Genomic DNA, 15171 nt, shown 5'->3' with positions numbered 1-15171 from the left:
TTCATTTAAATGTGTACAGAAAATGGTATGTTACTGCTGATTATCAAGGAAAATTGATTAAATGTTTAAATGGCCTGCCGTAGAGTTTGGTGATGCTTCATTTGAATAACACACTCTTTCTTCTGAAAGCACAGTGTTCAGTAGGTGTCCAGCCACATGGCCCTCTGAATCTCCAGCCTAATCATTACAATATCAGATACACCTTACAAATATCAATGTGCCTCTATTCTTTACATGATATGAGATGCCAACATTCAATTACAAAATGATAAAACCAAATATCCGGGTTTTAAGTTTAAAAAGGGTACATTACATTCAAACAGTGGGTACCATTCCAAGTCTTCTTTTGCAAATTTGCTAACAAAAGTAATCAACCTTTGGTCAGTTTCGGCATGTAATCATAAGACAGTAGGGTCAAGTACAGGGTGATTAACGTTTAAAATCTCTCACAGTAACAACTAGCACAACTCAATGAGCACTTAACATCAGGGGTCTTACACTTTTTGAATATCACAGAAATTACGAAAACAGACTAGAACTCTTACTTGAGTGCATATAATGTTTCAAGTATTGTCAGATGTACAATCGGCACAATTACAATAATTTACTGCACAAAGTATAAAAGGTTTTGTTATGTATTTGTCCTTGTTAAGCACCAATGTGAATGCCCCCATTTACATTAACAAATGTTTTGTTCATTGCCTTGGGGGGAAAAAAGTAAATGCGTATCTCAGTTCAGTAAAAAGCATGTTAAATTTATTTTCGGTGTCTGTAGTCATTATTTGTTGGAGTTGGAAGGAACACAACAAAAAGTGGCGACAAGGAATTCACACTGTGTATAATAATAATTGCAAAGGAGCAATGAATATTCGAAACAAAAATTCAAGTCCTCTGAAAATATCTTGCACTTTTTATTCATGGAGTTTCTGCCTTGTCCATGTATAGTCCTCCTAAATACAATGCATCTTTCCTTGAGTAATTCTCACACTTGGTGTCAATTATAATAACGAACTATGACATGTTCCTAATAGTTGGTGACTTTTACTTTCGTATGTGACCTGAAAGTAAAAGAATTCATGAACCTCCTGGACTCTTTAGATTTGAGACAGCACGTTAGTCAGCCTACACACAAAGCAGGGCATATGTTGGATTTAGTAATTACTAAAGGACTAAAAGTTGATGTGCAGCAGATCGTTGATACTGGTTTATCAGACCATTTTCTCTTACTATTTAATACAGAAAAAATGATAGAAAAAATTCACGAGAAGCAAATTATTAAAAAACGCTTCTTTGGTTCATCAGCAGCTTCAAAGTTTACAAACATCTTAAACAACCAGTCCATTTGTATGGAGGATTATTTCGGACAAAATAAAATAAATAAATAAATGCGCAAATAAATAAAAGTACTGTGAAATGAGAACATAAATAAATAAATGTGTCATGAAATGAGAGCCTAAATAAATAAATTTGTCATGAAATGAGAACATAAATAAATAAATGTGTCATGAAATATGTTTTTTGTTGCTTATTTATTTATTTATTTAATTTTGCCCGTAACATTCGTACAAACCGTCATGAAATACGACTTGAAATAAAACTGTCACTTTCACTCGTCAAAGTTGAGAGGGTGGGCTCTAACACGCCCTCTAGTTACTGATTGGTGAATCGGCAGCACGAGACTTAATTAGAAAAATGCTTACTACAGCCGATAAAATGGATTCTGCCGAAGATAGTGCATATTTCAGAGAGAGAATTGAAGATTTATCGGAAGAAATTACAATGTTGGCGGCCCTTTTAGACTCCAATATAGATTAAACTATTTTTGAAATTATCGAAGAACTGATGGAACAGACTCGACTACACTCCAGTTCAGGGGCCTCATGTATAACGCCGTGCGTAGAACTCGCACTATAACATGGCGTAAGCACAAAAGCCGAAATGTGCTTACGCACAGAAAAATCCAGATGCAGGAATCTGTGCGTACTCCAACTTCCATGTTCTTCCGCTACATAAATCCCGATCAGCTTGAAAACTAACGCTCGTGCACACGCATTATGTTACGCCCCAAATCCTCCCAGAATTACGCCTATTTGAATATGCAAATCAATATAAATCGCCCATAAGCGCAGCCTTCTGTGAAAAGACAATGGGAAAAGCACGGGGGGAAACATAAGAATTACAGCAAATACCAAGTGGAGGCAAAGGAAAAACATACTATTTGTTCAAATAAGCCGTGGTATAATCAACAAAAGGAAGTTGATCGAGTGGCATAGTGTGTTGGAGAAACTTGAAAGCTCACATCCACAAAATCGCACAGTGCCGGAAATAAAAAGAAGTCACATATCAAAGTCGCCGTGGAAAGCCGAGTTGTAAGCCCACTGTCTGAGTGTCATATGAAAGCTTATTAGGGTACAGAGAAAAAAGCCACACGGTGGGGAAAAAGCACGAAATGTCAACTTCAATCTCGAAATTTCCACTTTAATCACGTAGTTTATTTTGTCATTAAAGTAGAACATCATAAAATTCATCTTAAAATTGTTTAATTAACCAGTTTCTAAAATCACATCGTAATTAAAGTAGCACGTTAAATGCTTTGTTTTGTATTTGATTTTCTATGTTTGTGATCTATGTGTGTGAATCACTACTTGCTTCTTAAACCGGCTCTCTTCCTCCAACTGGACACAGAATCCATTACATTCGTGATATTACAGCTCTCTGAATAACTAAAATACTGAGATGTATACGTGATGTCATTTTCATGATGATAGGAGTTAAAGCACGTTATTAAACATGTTTCACTTCGATGAAATAATTTATTGCAGCAGTACTCAGGGGCGGCTCTTGGCTTGTGGTGGCACTGGGCAGAGAAAGAATCGGTGGCTGGCTCCTTCGCCTGCCAATGTCAGTAAAGTATCTTATGCACGGTGGATGGCCACGTATGTTGCAGACACTAGCCGCCTCGTGCTCATGACACAAGCATTTAACTTTTGCCGAAATTTGTCGCTGCGTTTTTAGCTGTGTTGTTATTTTATCTTTCTGTTTTATATTCAATATATATTGGCGTAGCCGTCACTGCAGTCAGTGCTTTTCTTTCCCCAAGTAACCGATCGCCATACAATCAGCTCTGTAATAGACGTTAAGCCATCTGTAAGCTTAGCGCCGATTCTTCAAAACGTTTAAAGAACATTGAAATATCTTCGTAGTACATGTTTAATTATTCTATCCTTAAAGACACTCCCAGTGAAGAATATAGATTATTTAAATGAAGTTAAAGTTTTATCTGTATAATTTAACAAACATATTTTGCTGCATTTCACCTTACAAATGATATCGTCATCATATGTAAATACGTGCTTTATAAAGTGGCTCAGGTTGTGCGATATTATAACTATAGTGCAAGTTTACAGTGGGGTGATTGTACTTATAAGTACAAACAGTTCTACAAGGAGCAATTGATTGAGTGCATTTAAAGTTCTTGGGATTAAACTGTTTTGAACCGCGAGGTCCGTACAGGAAAGGCTTTGAAACGTTTTGCCCTGGCAGAGACAGCGTGTGCTTAATGCCGTATACCGATAATTCTCTTTCCGATCAGCTGCTGCTGTGATTCACACTCAGATACAGTGATATAAATACTCCGAGTGGTGCAGTGAAAGAAATATGGAAAAAGATGATCCGCTGTGGCAACTCCTAACGGGAGGAGGAGGAAGAAGAAGAAGAGTAACAACGCTAAAGCAGTTATGGTATTTGGAATACTATGGCTGTTCCCTGGACCATTATATTGTTACGAGTTAATTACAATCAGATGCATTACACTAATAAACAATATGCGGTTAGTTTCTGTGTATTTATAAAGCCGCGTCATGAAAATAAGGAGTAATCACACAAGAACAGTACCATTGCTTTGACGCTGGGTGCCGCCAGTTTGCAAAACCGAGCGGAGAACTTGCGTACGACAAGGCATGAGGTACCGTGGAAAAGTGCGTAGCTTTACGCCAAGTGTAGGTTTTATACATCGCGATTTGAACGTGGAAAAGTTCTTACTCAACATTTCTGTGCGTACGCACCGTTTATACATGAGGCCCCAGGTGACGCAGTTCCCTGCTCTGGAACGTCCATCCTTTGACATTCCAGCAGAGTCAATAGAACACCTTCTGTTATGCGGTTTAAAAGTACAACAGATTGCAGATCTATATGGCGAATGAGACAGTATGATATACGATAAGCTGCAACGGCTGTATTAGTTTAGGTACTTTGACATGGAATGCCCAAAGCAGCTCCAACTAATATTTTGAACTGAGTATTTGACCCTTGTTTTACGACTATAAAGTCAGGTGCATATTCGCAGCTACTTTTTCAAACAACTTTTCCACTGATCAGAGCTGAAGAGTTTGATATGTGTATATTTTTATTTCGGGCACATTGAGACTTTGTGAACTTGAACTTTCGAGTTTCTCCGACTCGCTATGTCACTCAATCAGCTTCCTTTTGTTGTTTATATCTCTTACACTGTCTGCACTGCTGATGGTACTGTTTGGCAAAGACGTGGACCAACTGTTGCAGGGATCACCAGCATTAACTGAGCCATCAGATGTGGATTATCCTGATTCCAGTTCTGTCAGCAGCGGAAATTAGTGACCTGTTATTGAGGAATGGAGGTAACAGAAACTCCATCATCACCACCTGTGAATGAGGAAGAGTCAGCTAGAAAAAGCTTGACATCACTCTGAACTATTTCACTTTCAACAGATGCTTACTCTGAATGTCATTATTCAGCTCAACACAGACAACCTCCTACATGTCTAGATTTATAAGGACTCATCTGTAAGAATGGGATGCCTCTGCTAATGCCTCAAAAGACCTGTCTCATAATTTTAAAGGGGTGAATTGCAGTGGGGTGCCCAATATTTTTGCATGTTGGCCGCGGTCACTCCATTCCACACCTTGGAAGCGCCATTGACTAGTATTCAGTTTTTGACTAAAATAATTCTATTGTTCTTACCTACTCCATTGCTTTCCCCTTTTGTATTATTAATGTATAGCCTTTGTCAGAATGCCTCAGATCTCACAGACTTACCACTGTTTAGAAGGTATTGTAGTATGTAACCTTCCCTTCTACATTTAAAACCTCAGGCAGTTAGGTGTAGTAAAAGACAAGCAGGAGTTAAGATACACTTTGAATAATGTATCATTGATAATATTCATAAATAATAACAATATGCAAAGTACAAGTGAATATTGGCAACCATATAACCTGACAAATGCTGATATGTAGTTTCAGGTGGCACACAGACTTGTTTTTATTTAAAATGTCTTTAGTTAAGGCATCATTTTTGCTCAGTTTTCTTTAGAAACCAGCTTTCTTCAGTCCCAGAGTGGTTGAGTGGCTCCTGATAGAACTATTGCTTGATAAAACACCTTTTAATTCAGAGAAGAGTTATTTTCATATGAAGTTGTTTTGTAGATCAAATTCTTTGCTGGATACTAGCAAATTGAGAAAACCAGGGTTTTTGCTGTATAGAGCAAGACTTCTTTTTAAGTCAGAAACCATTGATATTTCATAAATCTGTTACCATCTATTCATGGTCATTTACTGTAATGAAAGTGTTATGAATCTAGATAAACAAGGGTTCTATCTGGAACCTTCATGAGGATAGTTCTTTTGGGAACGAAACATGGTTCTCCTATGGCATCACTGAAGAACCACTCTGGCACCTTTATTTGCAACCATCAGCCACTTTGTAATCATCAATCCGTTAATGATCTTTGCTTTCCATGTTTACACATACAGTACAGGCCAAACGTTTGGACACACCTCCTCATTCAATGTGTTTTCTTTATTTTCATGACCATTTACAGCACTCCATCACTCTCCTTCTTGGTCAAATAGCCCTTACACAGCCTGGAGGTGTGTTTGGGGTCATTGTCCTGTTGAAAAATAAATGATCGTCCAAATAACCTGACTTCTGCACAACACAACTGCCGGTCCCAACCCCATTAAAAAAGTAAGAAATTCCACTAAATAACCCTGATAAGGCACATTTGTGAAGTGAAAACCATTTCAGGTGACTACCTGTTGAAGCTCATCGAGAGAATGCCAAGAGTGTGCAAAGCAGTAATCAGAGCAAAGGGTGGCTATTTTGAAGAAACTAGAATATAAAACATGTTTTCAGTTATTTCCCCTTTTTTTTGTTAAGTACATAACTCCACATGTGTTCATTCATAGTTTTGATGCCTTCAGTGAGAATCTACCAATGTAAATGGTCATGGAAATAAAGAAAACACATTGAATGAGGAGGTGTGTCCATACTTTTGGCCTGTACTGTATGTCACAATAAACTGGAACTTGAAAACAGATGGTATACTAAATGTGTATTTTAATGCTCATGTAAAACATAATGTCATTTGATATATTTATTCTTGTTAATTTATTAACAGTGCCACTGTCATCTATCTATCCATTTTACAAACCCTGAAAGTGTATTCTTTAGTAAATTCTTGTAACACAATTCTAATAACACAATGCTTCTTTGCAATGACACAATCAATCATTCAAAAAAAAAAAAAAAATTTTTTTGCTCTTTTTTTGAGTGGCAGGAAAATGCTTCTGCACTTGTCACTAAACTAAAAGTCTACCTTTAACTTAAGATACGTTGTCTCCTTAGTGAATATTATTTATAATATCTAATAATATGTATATTCACCAAACTCTGTGTAGCCCAAAAATAATTTAGTAATTATATAATGTATTTTTTCCATAAATGTATGTTCTGAAAAAAGCAGCTCATGATAGATATGTGCTGAACAAAAACTCCAGTCAGACCGCAAACTACAATAAATGAGTTATCATCCGACTTTTTTGTGGTAGATAGCCAACTAAAATACAGCTTTGGTCATTGTGTGAGTTATAAGTTTAGCTTATTTAAACACTAGCCTGAGTTGTTACTTCTTATAATTTGGCATTTTAACTTTAGACTAGAAATTTAGTTAATATGCATATTTGCAACTCTACTATTGCACATTCCTTAATGTGACATTCTAAACCAGGCCTGTCCTAAACTCCTTGATCCCCAGTCCTAAACTAACCTAATCTTTTGGCTCCCCAATACATTGGTAACCATTGCCTTCAAATGTAAGCCATCAAATTGGTGCCATCTTTTCCAGAAGGAATCCTAATGTCACATAAACTTATACCTTTCCATCATACCTAACGATTTGAGCAGCATATTAAATATTTTAATGTCCTCATTCTTACCTGACTGCTGTGTGGCACAGGCAAAGCTTAAGAGAAGACTAACTTGTCAATTTCGTGCCTCAGCTTGGCATGTAACTCTTTAAATTTCGACTGTAGAACTGATAACCTGCCTTTACTTATCTCATTTGTTCCAACACTGGCAATGACATCTAGATCCCAATAACCCTGCTCCCCACCCGTCACCCCAAATCTGGAGACAAGCCTATTCACCCTCCAAGGGAGTTCCCCCACCTGTGGATCTGGAAGATATTACACTGTATAAGATTGTCTGCCTCTGTATCAGACCTGCATTTCAATACCACTAAGACTAAATCCAGGTGACCCGTTGGTTCCACATATCTGCCCACATCATTCTTAAAAATACTTGTTCTTTAATGACACTTTACTGTCCTTTACTGGGTTGTGTGGTTCCTTGTTGAGCCTTTGCTTGACAATGCACCATTTTGCACTGGGAAGTGTTCTTTATATACAGTATGAGTTTGGTTCTTTGTGCTTTGAAAAACATAATATGTAGAAAAAAACTGAAATATTTAAAGTATGGTAGGTTGCTATTAGGAGGATACTGACATATTAAGAAAACCCATAGCCTGTGTTATTGTATGCAGTTCTTTTAAAATTATGACCCATTGGTATCTCGGAAATCTGTTACTATCTACTCATTAGTATTTGGAACTTGTTACAGATCTAAATTAAAGTCTTTCTTGTAACCTTCATGTGGATGGTTCTTTTGGCAACCAAAATTGTTTCCCTTTTGACGCCTTTATTTTTAGAGTACACCTCAAGAGTTAGTCCACTTCTGTAAGGTCCTAAAAATTTCTAATTCTGGGCTTGGTCACCTTCATGACCCACCTAGCTCTATCTCAACACAAGAAGTCCTAACTCATCCATGCTACTCTACAAAATTTCCAACATCAAATTATTAAAATTTGCATAACTACTTTTAACAACTCACTTTTATTAAGATGTACATGCTATAATTCACAATATTTAAGAAAATAAATATAGGTTTAAATGAAAATGGATGGATGAAATATTGCAGATATTTAACAACTATAATATTCTCATCACTTGACTGCCTCCGTCTTTATTATAATTAATAATTAATTAATTAATTACTTCCACTTTCTCTCAATTGCATAAGTTATTGCTTTCCTAACACGATGCCCGGTTTTTGTTCTATAGCTTCAAAGCTGCCAAATACACAGTTTTTAAAGAGTATGCTCCTCCTTTTAGATAAACGCTTATCTCTCTCTCTTCTATTTTTTTCCAGTATAACCACTAGTGTTTATCTAAAAATTATTTTTACGTCGTAATTCTTCCTCACTAAGGAAAGGTTTTGTCCTGCAGCTCGTACCTTCACTTGCGCTGTTCCACGCCCCCAACATACTGCAAAATCTGAACCCAATTCAGGAGAAAAAAAAAAAAAAGTTGTGTGTTAACTGCCCTTCCGTGTTAGCCCCTGGCTATTATAATGCTATTAGGGAACCCACACTGCACCATAAGTCGGTGTCCAGTGGAGTGTGTGAAGACACGTCAGTAAAATACAGCACGATGTAGATGAGTGGCCAGTGGAAGAGAGACATTGGTGTGCGAGCGCTTCCCACTGTATACTCTATAACGTACCAGTACAGTACAATATGTGCTGTAATTGTAGTAAGCGTTTTGTGCCATAAGTGGGCCCATACTCTACCTTAGTAGGGTGTCCTGAGTGTGTGAAGGCACGGCAGTAGCTGGTATGCTAGAAAAGCCATTGGCCCGTGTGAGCGAGACACTGCTCCGGGAGCGCGAGCCCTGTCCCCTGACACTTTTTAGGCAAGCTAGACACTGTTCTGTGTCACTGGCCTCTAAAACGCAAAGGTACAGTATACATACTCTAACCCCATCTCCCTGAAGATTATCTTCGGTTTACCAACCTTTTTTGATATCATAAAATTTTAACAGAAGTGTGTCTACACCTTATCCCGTTAAGAAAATGAGATAATCAGAAAAAACAGAAATCTCGACACAAACTATTTTGAGAATGTTTATCAGGAGTGTTGCACGGTAAATATAGTTTTCCCTTCCGTTGACTGGTAAGCGTGCATATTCAACGAATAAACACATGATGAAGTGGTCAATAAAAAATAAATCTGACTGTAAATCTAGTAAAGATAATTTGTTCAAAATCTATCACGCTTTGCAGTATTCGTCGTATACCTGAGAGGTGCCAGTTTACCCGAAATGTAGGTGCCATAGGCTGACCAAAAACGTCTACCCGAATATACTGACTTATACGTATAGATTTTAAAATCAAAATCAGCGTAAATAGTGAAAACTACCGTATCCTTCGTTGATTCTGGTAAATATCGGAATATCCGCTCTGCCAGAGAATGCGTCTGCATGTTTCACGAGCGCTTCATGGACTGCCTCGAATCCAACCAGAACCACCGCGGGCTGCTGACCAAGGTGAACAGTCATCACGGGGCCGTAAGTTTCGCTCATCTGTGGATTAGAGAGAAAAGAAAAGCTCCGTAGTGTAGACATGATGGAGCTCCAGACCTGCAGGCAACATTTTTCTTAGAAATCCGCCTACCTTTAAGAAGCTCAGATGCGGTCTCCCACCGTCCACCTGCAGCAGGTTCCCAATTACTGGCAAAGGAGTCGGACCTGGTGGCATCTTTGTGTAACGAATCGAGTGTCTCTTAGACAAAAAGAAAAACAGCAGACCCAGTACGATGGCTGCTAAAATTACTGTTCCGAAGTGTTCCATGTTTTCGTACTAAAATTAACTTGTGAGTGCGATCTCGAGTTTAAATAACCTGTCGAAATTTTAGGGGGTGTGCCACTGGAGCTATTGCGCCACAACCGATTTTGTGTACTCGTTCAGTAGTAGTAGACTTCTGTAATTTTACAATAGAATTAAAAGCGTTTTCTGCCTTTGTTGATTACGTTCCGAAAAACTATCGAACACAAAGTTATAAAATGTTACAATGTGAAGTATTAAGGTATAAATAGCGGTTTGTACTGTCAAGCTCACTTTTCAAATTAAGAATAAGTTAATCTATAAGAAATGAGCATAAATTCACTAATAATATAATAATAATAATAATATTATTAATATTATTATTATTATTATTATTATTATTATTATTATTATAAACTGAAAGGGGCTAACGCTTGCAAAAGAGAATAACTATAATTTTGATCAGACTCTTTATCTGACACTTTTATTTTGGTTTAACAATTGAAGGTTAATTATTGAAAGAGGGTGGATTATATGCAGCCTATTTTTTCCAATGCAGCGAATAGGCTATAGGAAACATAAGTTGTCTCACGGCATTAAAAAGTTTTTTGTGGAGTTTACCCCTTCTCTGCGTGTCTGTTTGTTCGTTTCTCCAATTTGTACTCTACCTCAAAAATACGTCAGTGACTGGACGCAGGAAGACGCCCAACTTGATATGAGTGGCTTTACTTGTGCCCGTCTGCCCCCCGCGTCCCAACTAGGGTTGGTTTCTGCCGTGTGCCTGACTCTATTGATATTGGCACTAGCTTCATTCAGCCCTTACCTTTAATTCAGTGTATTTGGGACACGACAAAAAATAAATGGACCTTTTTGCAACGGCAGGTATGTGCCAATCTTAAGTAGCAACTACCTCTATAGTCTCGGTCGGCTGCAGGTACCTCCTCATGTTACCAGTAGTGGCAAAGATACTAGCAAAGAGCAAAACCAGAGAAGCATCAGTCAGGAAAGAAAAGCTATTGTCTGTGGCCGCCACATGCTGTTCCGTTTTTTTTTTTTTGTCTTGCAGTTGCCTCTCCAGTGACTTTCATTTGCACCAAAGCAGATGAAGTTGATACACGATATGCTTCCTAACTGGACAGACTGATATCTCTGAAGCTTAATTGACTTTGGTGTTAGACTGTGATGATTAAGTGTGGAGATAATTACTCTTAAAATGGTCAGGTGCACATCATGGTGAAAACTGACATACAGTGCATCCGGAAAGTATTCACAACACATCACTTTTTCCACATTTTGTTATGTTACATCCTTATTCCAAAATGGATTAAATTCATTTTTTTCCTCAGAATTCTACACACAACACCCCATAATGACAACGTGAAGAAAGTTTACTTGATGTTTTTGCAAATGTATTAAAAATAAAAAAACTGAGAAAGCACATGTACATAAGTAATCACAGACTTTGCCATGAAGCTCAAAATTGAGCTCAGGTTCATCCTGTTTCCCCTGATCATCCTTGAGATGTTTCTGCAGCTTAATTGGAGTCCACCTGTGGTAAATTCAGTTGATTGGACATGATTTGGAAAGGCACATACCTGTCTATAGAAGGTCCCACAGTTGACAGTTCATGTCAGAGCACAAACCAAGCATGAAGTCAAAAGAATTGTCTGTAGACCTCCGAGACAGGATTGTCTCGAGGCACAAATCTGGGGAAGGTTACAGAAAAATTTCTGCTGCTTTGAAGGCCCCAATGAGCACAGTGGCCTCCATCATCCATAAGTAGAAGAAGTTTGAAACCACCAGGACTCTTCCTAGAGCTGGCCGGCCATCTAAACTGAGCGATCGGGGGAGAAGGGCCTTAGTCAGGGAGGTGACCAAGAACCCGATGGTCACTCTGTCAGAGCTCCAGAGGTCCTCTGTGGAGAGAGGAGAACCTTCCAGAAGGACAACAATCTCTGCAGCAATCCACCAATCAGGCCTGTATGGTAGAGTAGCCAGACGGAAGCCACTCCTTAGTAAACGGCACATGGCAGCCCGCCTGGAGTTTGCCAAAAGGCACCTGAAGGACTCTTAGACCATCAGAAACAAAATTCTCTGGTCTGATGAGACAAAGATTGAACTCTTTGGTGTGAATGCCAGGCATCACGTTTGGAGGAAACCAGGCACCGCTCATCACCAGGCCAATACCATCCCTACAGTGAAGCATGGTGGTGGCAGCATCATGCTGTGGGGATGTGTTTCAGTGGCAGGAACTGGGAGACTAGTCAGGATAAAGGGAAAGATGACTGCAGCAATGTACAGAGACATCCTGGATGAAAACCTGCTCCAGAGCACTCTTGACCTCAGACTGGGGCGACGGTTCATCTTTCAGCAGGACAACGACCCTAAGCACACAGCCAAGATATCAAAGGAGTGGCTTCAGGACAACTCTGTGAATGTCCTTGAGTGGCCCAGCCAGAGCCCAGACTTGAATCTGATTGAACATCTCTGGAGAGATCTTAAAATGGCTGTGCACCGACACTTCCCATCCAACCTGATGGAGCTTGAGAGGTGCTGCAAAGAGGAATGAGAGAAACTGGCCAAGGATAGGTGTGCCAAGCTTGTGGCATCATATTCAAAAAGACTTGAGGCTGGAATTGCTGCCAAAGGTGCATCGACAAAGTATTGAGCAAAGGCTGTGAATACTTATGTACATGTGATTTGTCAGTTTTTTATTTTTAATAAATTTGCAAAAACCTCAAGTTAACTTTTTTCATGTTGTAATTATGGGGTGTTGTGTGTAGAATTCTGAGGAAAAAAAATAATTTAATCCATTTTGGAATAAGGCTGTAACATAACAAAATGTGGAAAAAGTGATGCACTGTGAATACTTTCCGGATGCACTGTATTTTGTTTGAGTTATCACACGCTACAAGCACACACAGATGCATGCTCTTTTCATAAGGATGATCCATAATCATCCATCCATCCAACCATTATCCAACCCGCTATATCCTAACTACAGGGTCACGGGGGTCTGCTGGAGCCAATCCAACACAAGGCAGGAAACAAACCCCGGGCAGGGCGCCAGCCCACCACAGGATGCACACACACACACACACACTAGGGATAATTTAGAATCGCCAATGCACCTAACCTGCATGTCTGGACTGTGGGAGGAAATGCAGACACAAGGAGAACATGCAAACTCCACACAGGAAGGACCCGGGAAGTGAACCCGGGTCTCCTAACTGCAAGGCAGCAGTGCTACCCACTGCACCATCATGCCGCCCCTGATCCATAATCAACCTATAACTTTTTATGTTTGTTTTTTTTTGGGTGGGAGTAAAAAGGCTAATTTAAGTTTTAGGAAGCAAAAGGAAACAATTCTGCTGCATAAACTCTGATGTAACCAATTATTAATTATTATTTAACTTCTCTACCTTCACTAACTCTACCTTCCTTTTCCTGTATTAATAACCTCTGATGTCTTTAAAGATCACGTCAGATTTTGCATCCTTTACTTTCGGTTAGACTGTCCAGATCATTCAGTCTCCTTTCCTGGAAATTTTTCGTGTGATTCTGCAGTGATCACAAGGTATAGCGTAACACAACTTCCAGAATTTAGAACCGCTGATACCCTCACTAAGAAAATTCAACACAATAGAAAAGAAGACATTTCGAAAAGACAAACCATCATCTAAACGTACTTTCATACTAAACATTTTTATCTCCTTTTTCATTTATCCCTAATGCTGCATATCCTTCACAAATCATTGCAACCAGTCTTACAAGCTTTTCAGGAAATGTTCCTCTTTGTTAGGAGACCAAGACACTCCTTCCTTGTCAATAGGCTTCCAGATTTACTAGTTAGTAATGTGATTTTTTTTTTTTTCAAAAAATTTGTATTTTTTATTTTTTTGTTTTTTACAGAAGTTGCTTCACAAATAAAAATAACATTTGACTTCCCTTAATGAGTCCTCACTGTCTATCACATCCTCAAGTCAAGTATCCCATTAACATATCCCCACACAGTTAAAAAGAAAAGAAAAAATCCCACAAAATATAATAAATTAACCTAAGGAAATCAATAAATACATCTTTTTAATTAACAACAAAATAAATAAAGAAATAAAAATTTCTACAGTTAATGGCCATAATGTCCTTCAACACATGAAGGCATGGGTGGTTATGCTTAAGCAGATGTTTTAGCTACCAATATTATTTGTTCCAATGTATAATCTTTTTTGTGTTTTTTACAGATTTTTGTTTATATTCATACAGCAAATTCTAACATTAATCTCTAAAGCAATAATGCTAAAATGTTTCATATTTACTTAAATGTAATGACTAAGACAAGCTAATTGTAAAATGCATTTTATATACAGTAATATTGAACAGATCAATCAAATGTTAATAATGATGGAATCTGAATTGTTTATTGCATCAGTTATATTGATATATATCTATCCATTATCCGACATGCTATATTGTAACGCAGGGTCACAGGGGTCTGCTGGAGCCAATCCCAGCCAACACAGGGCGCAGGGCAAGAAACAAACCCCGGGCATGGCGCCAGCCCACTGCAGGACACACCCACACACACACACACACACACACTAGGGACAATTTAGGATCTCCAATGAACCTAACCTGCATGTCTTTGGAATGGGGGAGGAAACCCACACAGACACGGGGAGAACATGCAAACTCCACACCGGGAGGACCCAGGAAGCAAACCCGGGTCTGGAGGACCACTGTGGCTACAGGTTTCCATTCTAACCCTTTTTTTTATGAATGCCCTGCTTATGGTGCTAATTAACTTCTTGTGGAATTCTTTTAAATTAATTTGATATTTTAAGATTTGTTCCTCTGAATTTCTTCCTCATTCCTTTGAATTGCTTCATTTCTGTCCTTAAACAGCACCCATACTGAAATTAAATGAAGTGAGTGAGCCAACAGAAGACCAACTAAGTCAAGGCCTCAAACTCCAACCAATTTCACTCCAACCAGTTGCTTAATGAGGCGACAATTCTTGTCGTTAATTACACCCGTTCTTTAATTCCATGGCTTGTCGCTGCTCCCATTGTGCAATAGTAGACATTTCCAATATTGTTGATTTTCTCTTTTCTTAGAGCTCTGGTAAAATGTTCTGGGGACCTGAGCAGATCAGCATTCCTGAGACCTTTGTGTTTCTTTATTTTCAGATATTGTATGA

At 38.5% G+C, this 15171-nt stretch overlaps 1 protein-coding gene across 1 annotated transcript in view; it reads right to left on the bottom strand.

Moving 5' to 3' along the window:
• The window catches only part of LOC120539724, a 136475-nt gene that overhangs the window by 37801 nt on the left and 83503 nt on the right, over window positions 1–15171 (bottom strand). The window contains exons 10-11 of the mRNA XM_039770108.1: window positions 9825–10010; window positions 9571–9733 (exon numbers count right to left, since the gene is read on the bottom strand). Coding sequence (XP_039626042.1) covers window positions 9571–9733; window positions 9825–10010 — 349 coding nt within the window. The remainder of the gene's footprint in view (window positions 1–9570; window positions 9734–9824; window positions 10011–15171) is intronic.

Source organism: Polypterus senegalus, chromosome 11 (genome assembly GCF_016835505.1).
Source record: "Polypterus senegalus isolate Bchr_013 chromosome 11, ASM1683550v1, whole genome shotgun sequence".
Classification (NCBI taxonomy): domain Eukaryota; kingdom Metazoa; phylum Chordata; class Cladistia; order Polypteriformes; family Polypteridae; genus Polypterus; species Polypterus senegalus.
The sequence above is the reverse complement of the archived record's forward strand: the minus strand, read 5'-3'. Positions and strand labels throughout refer to the sequence as shown.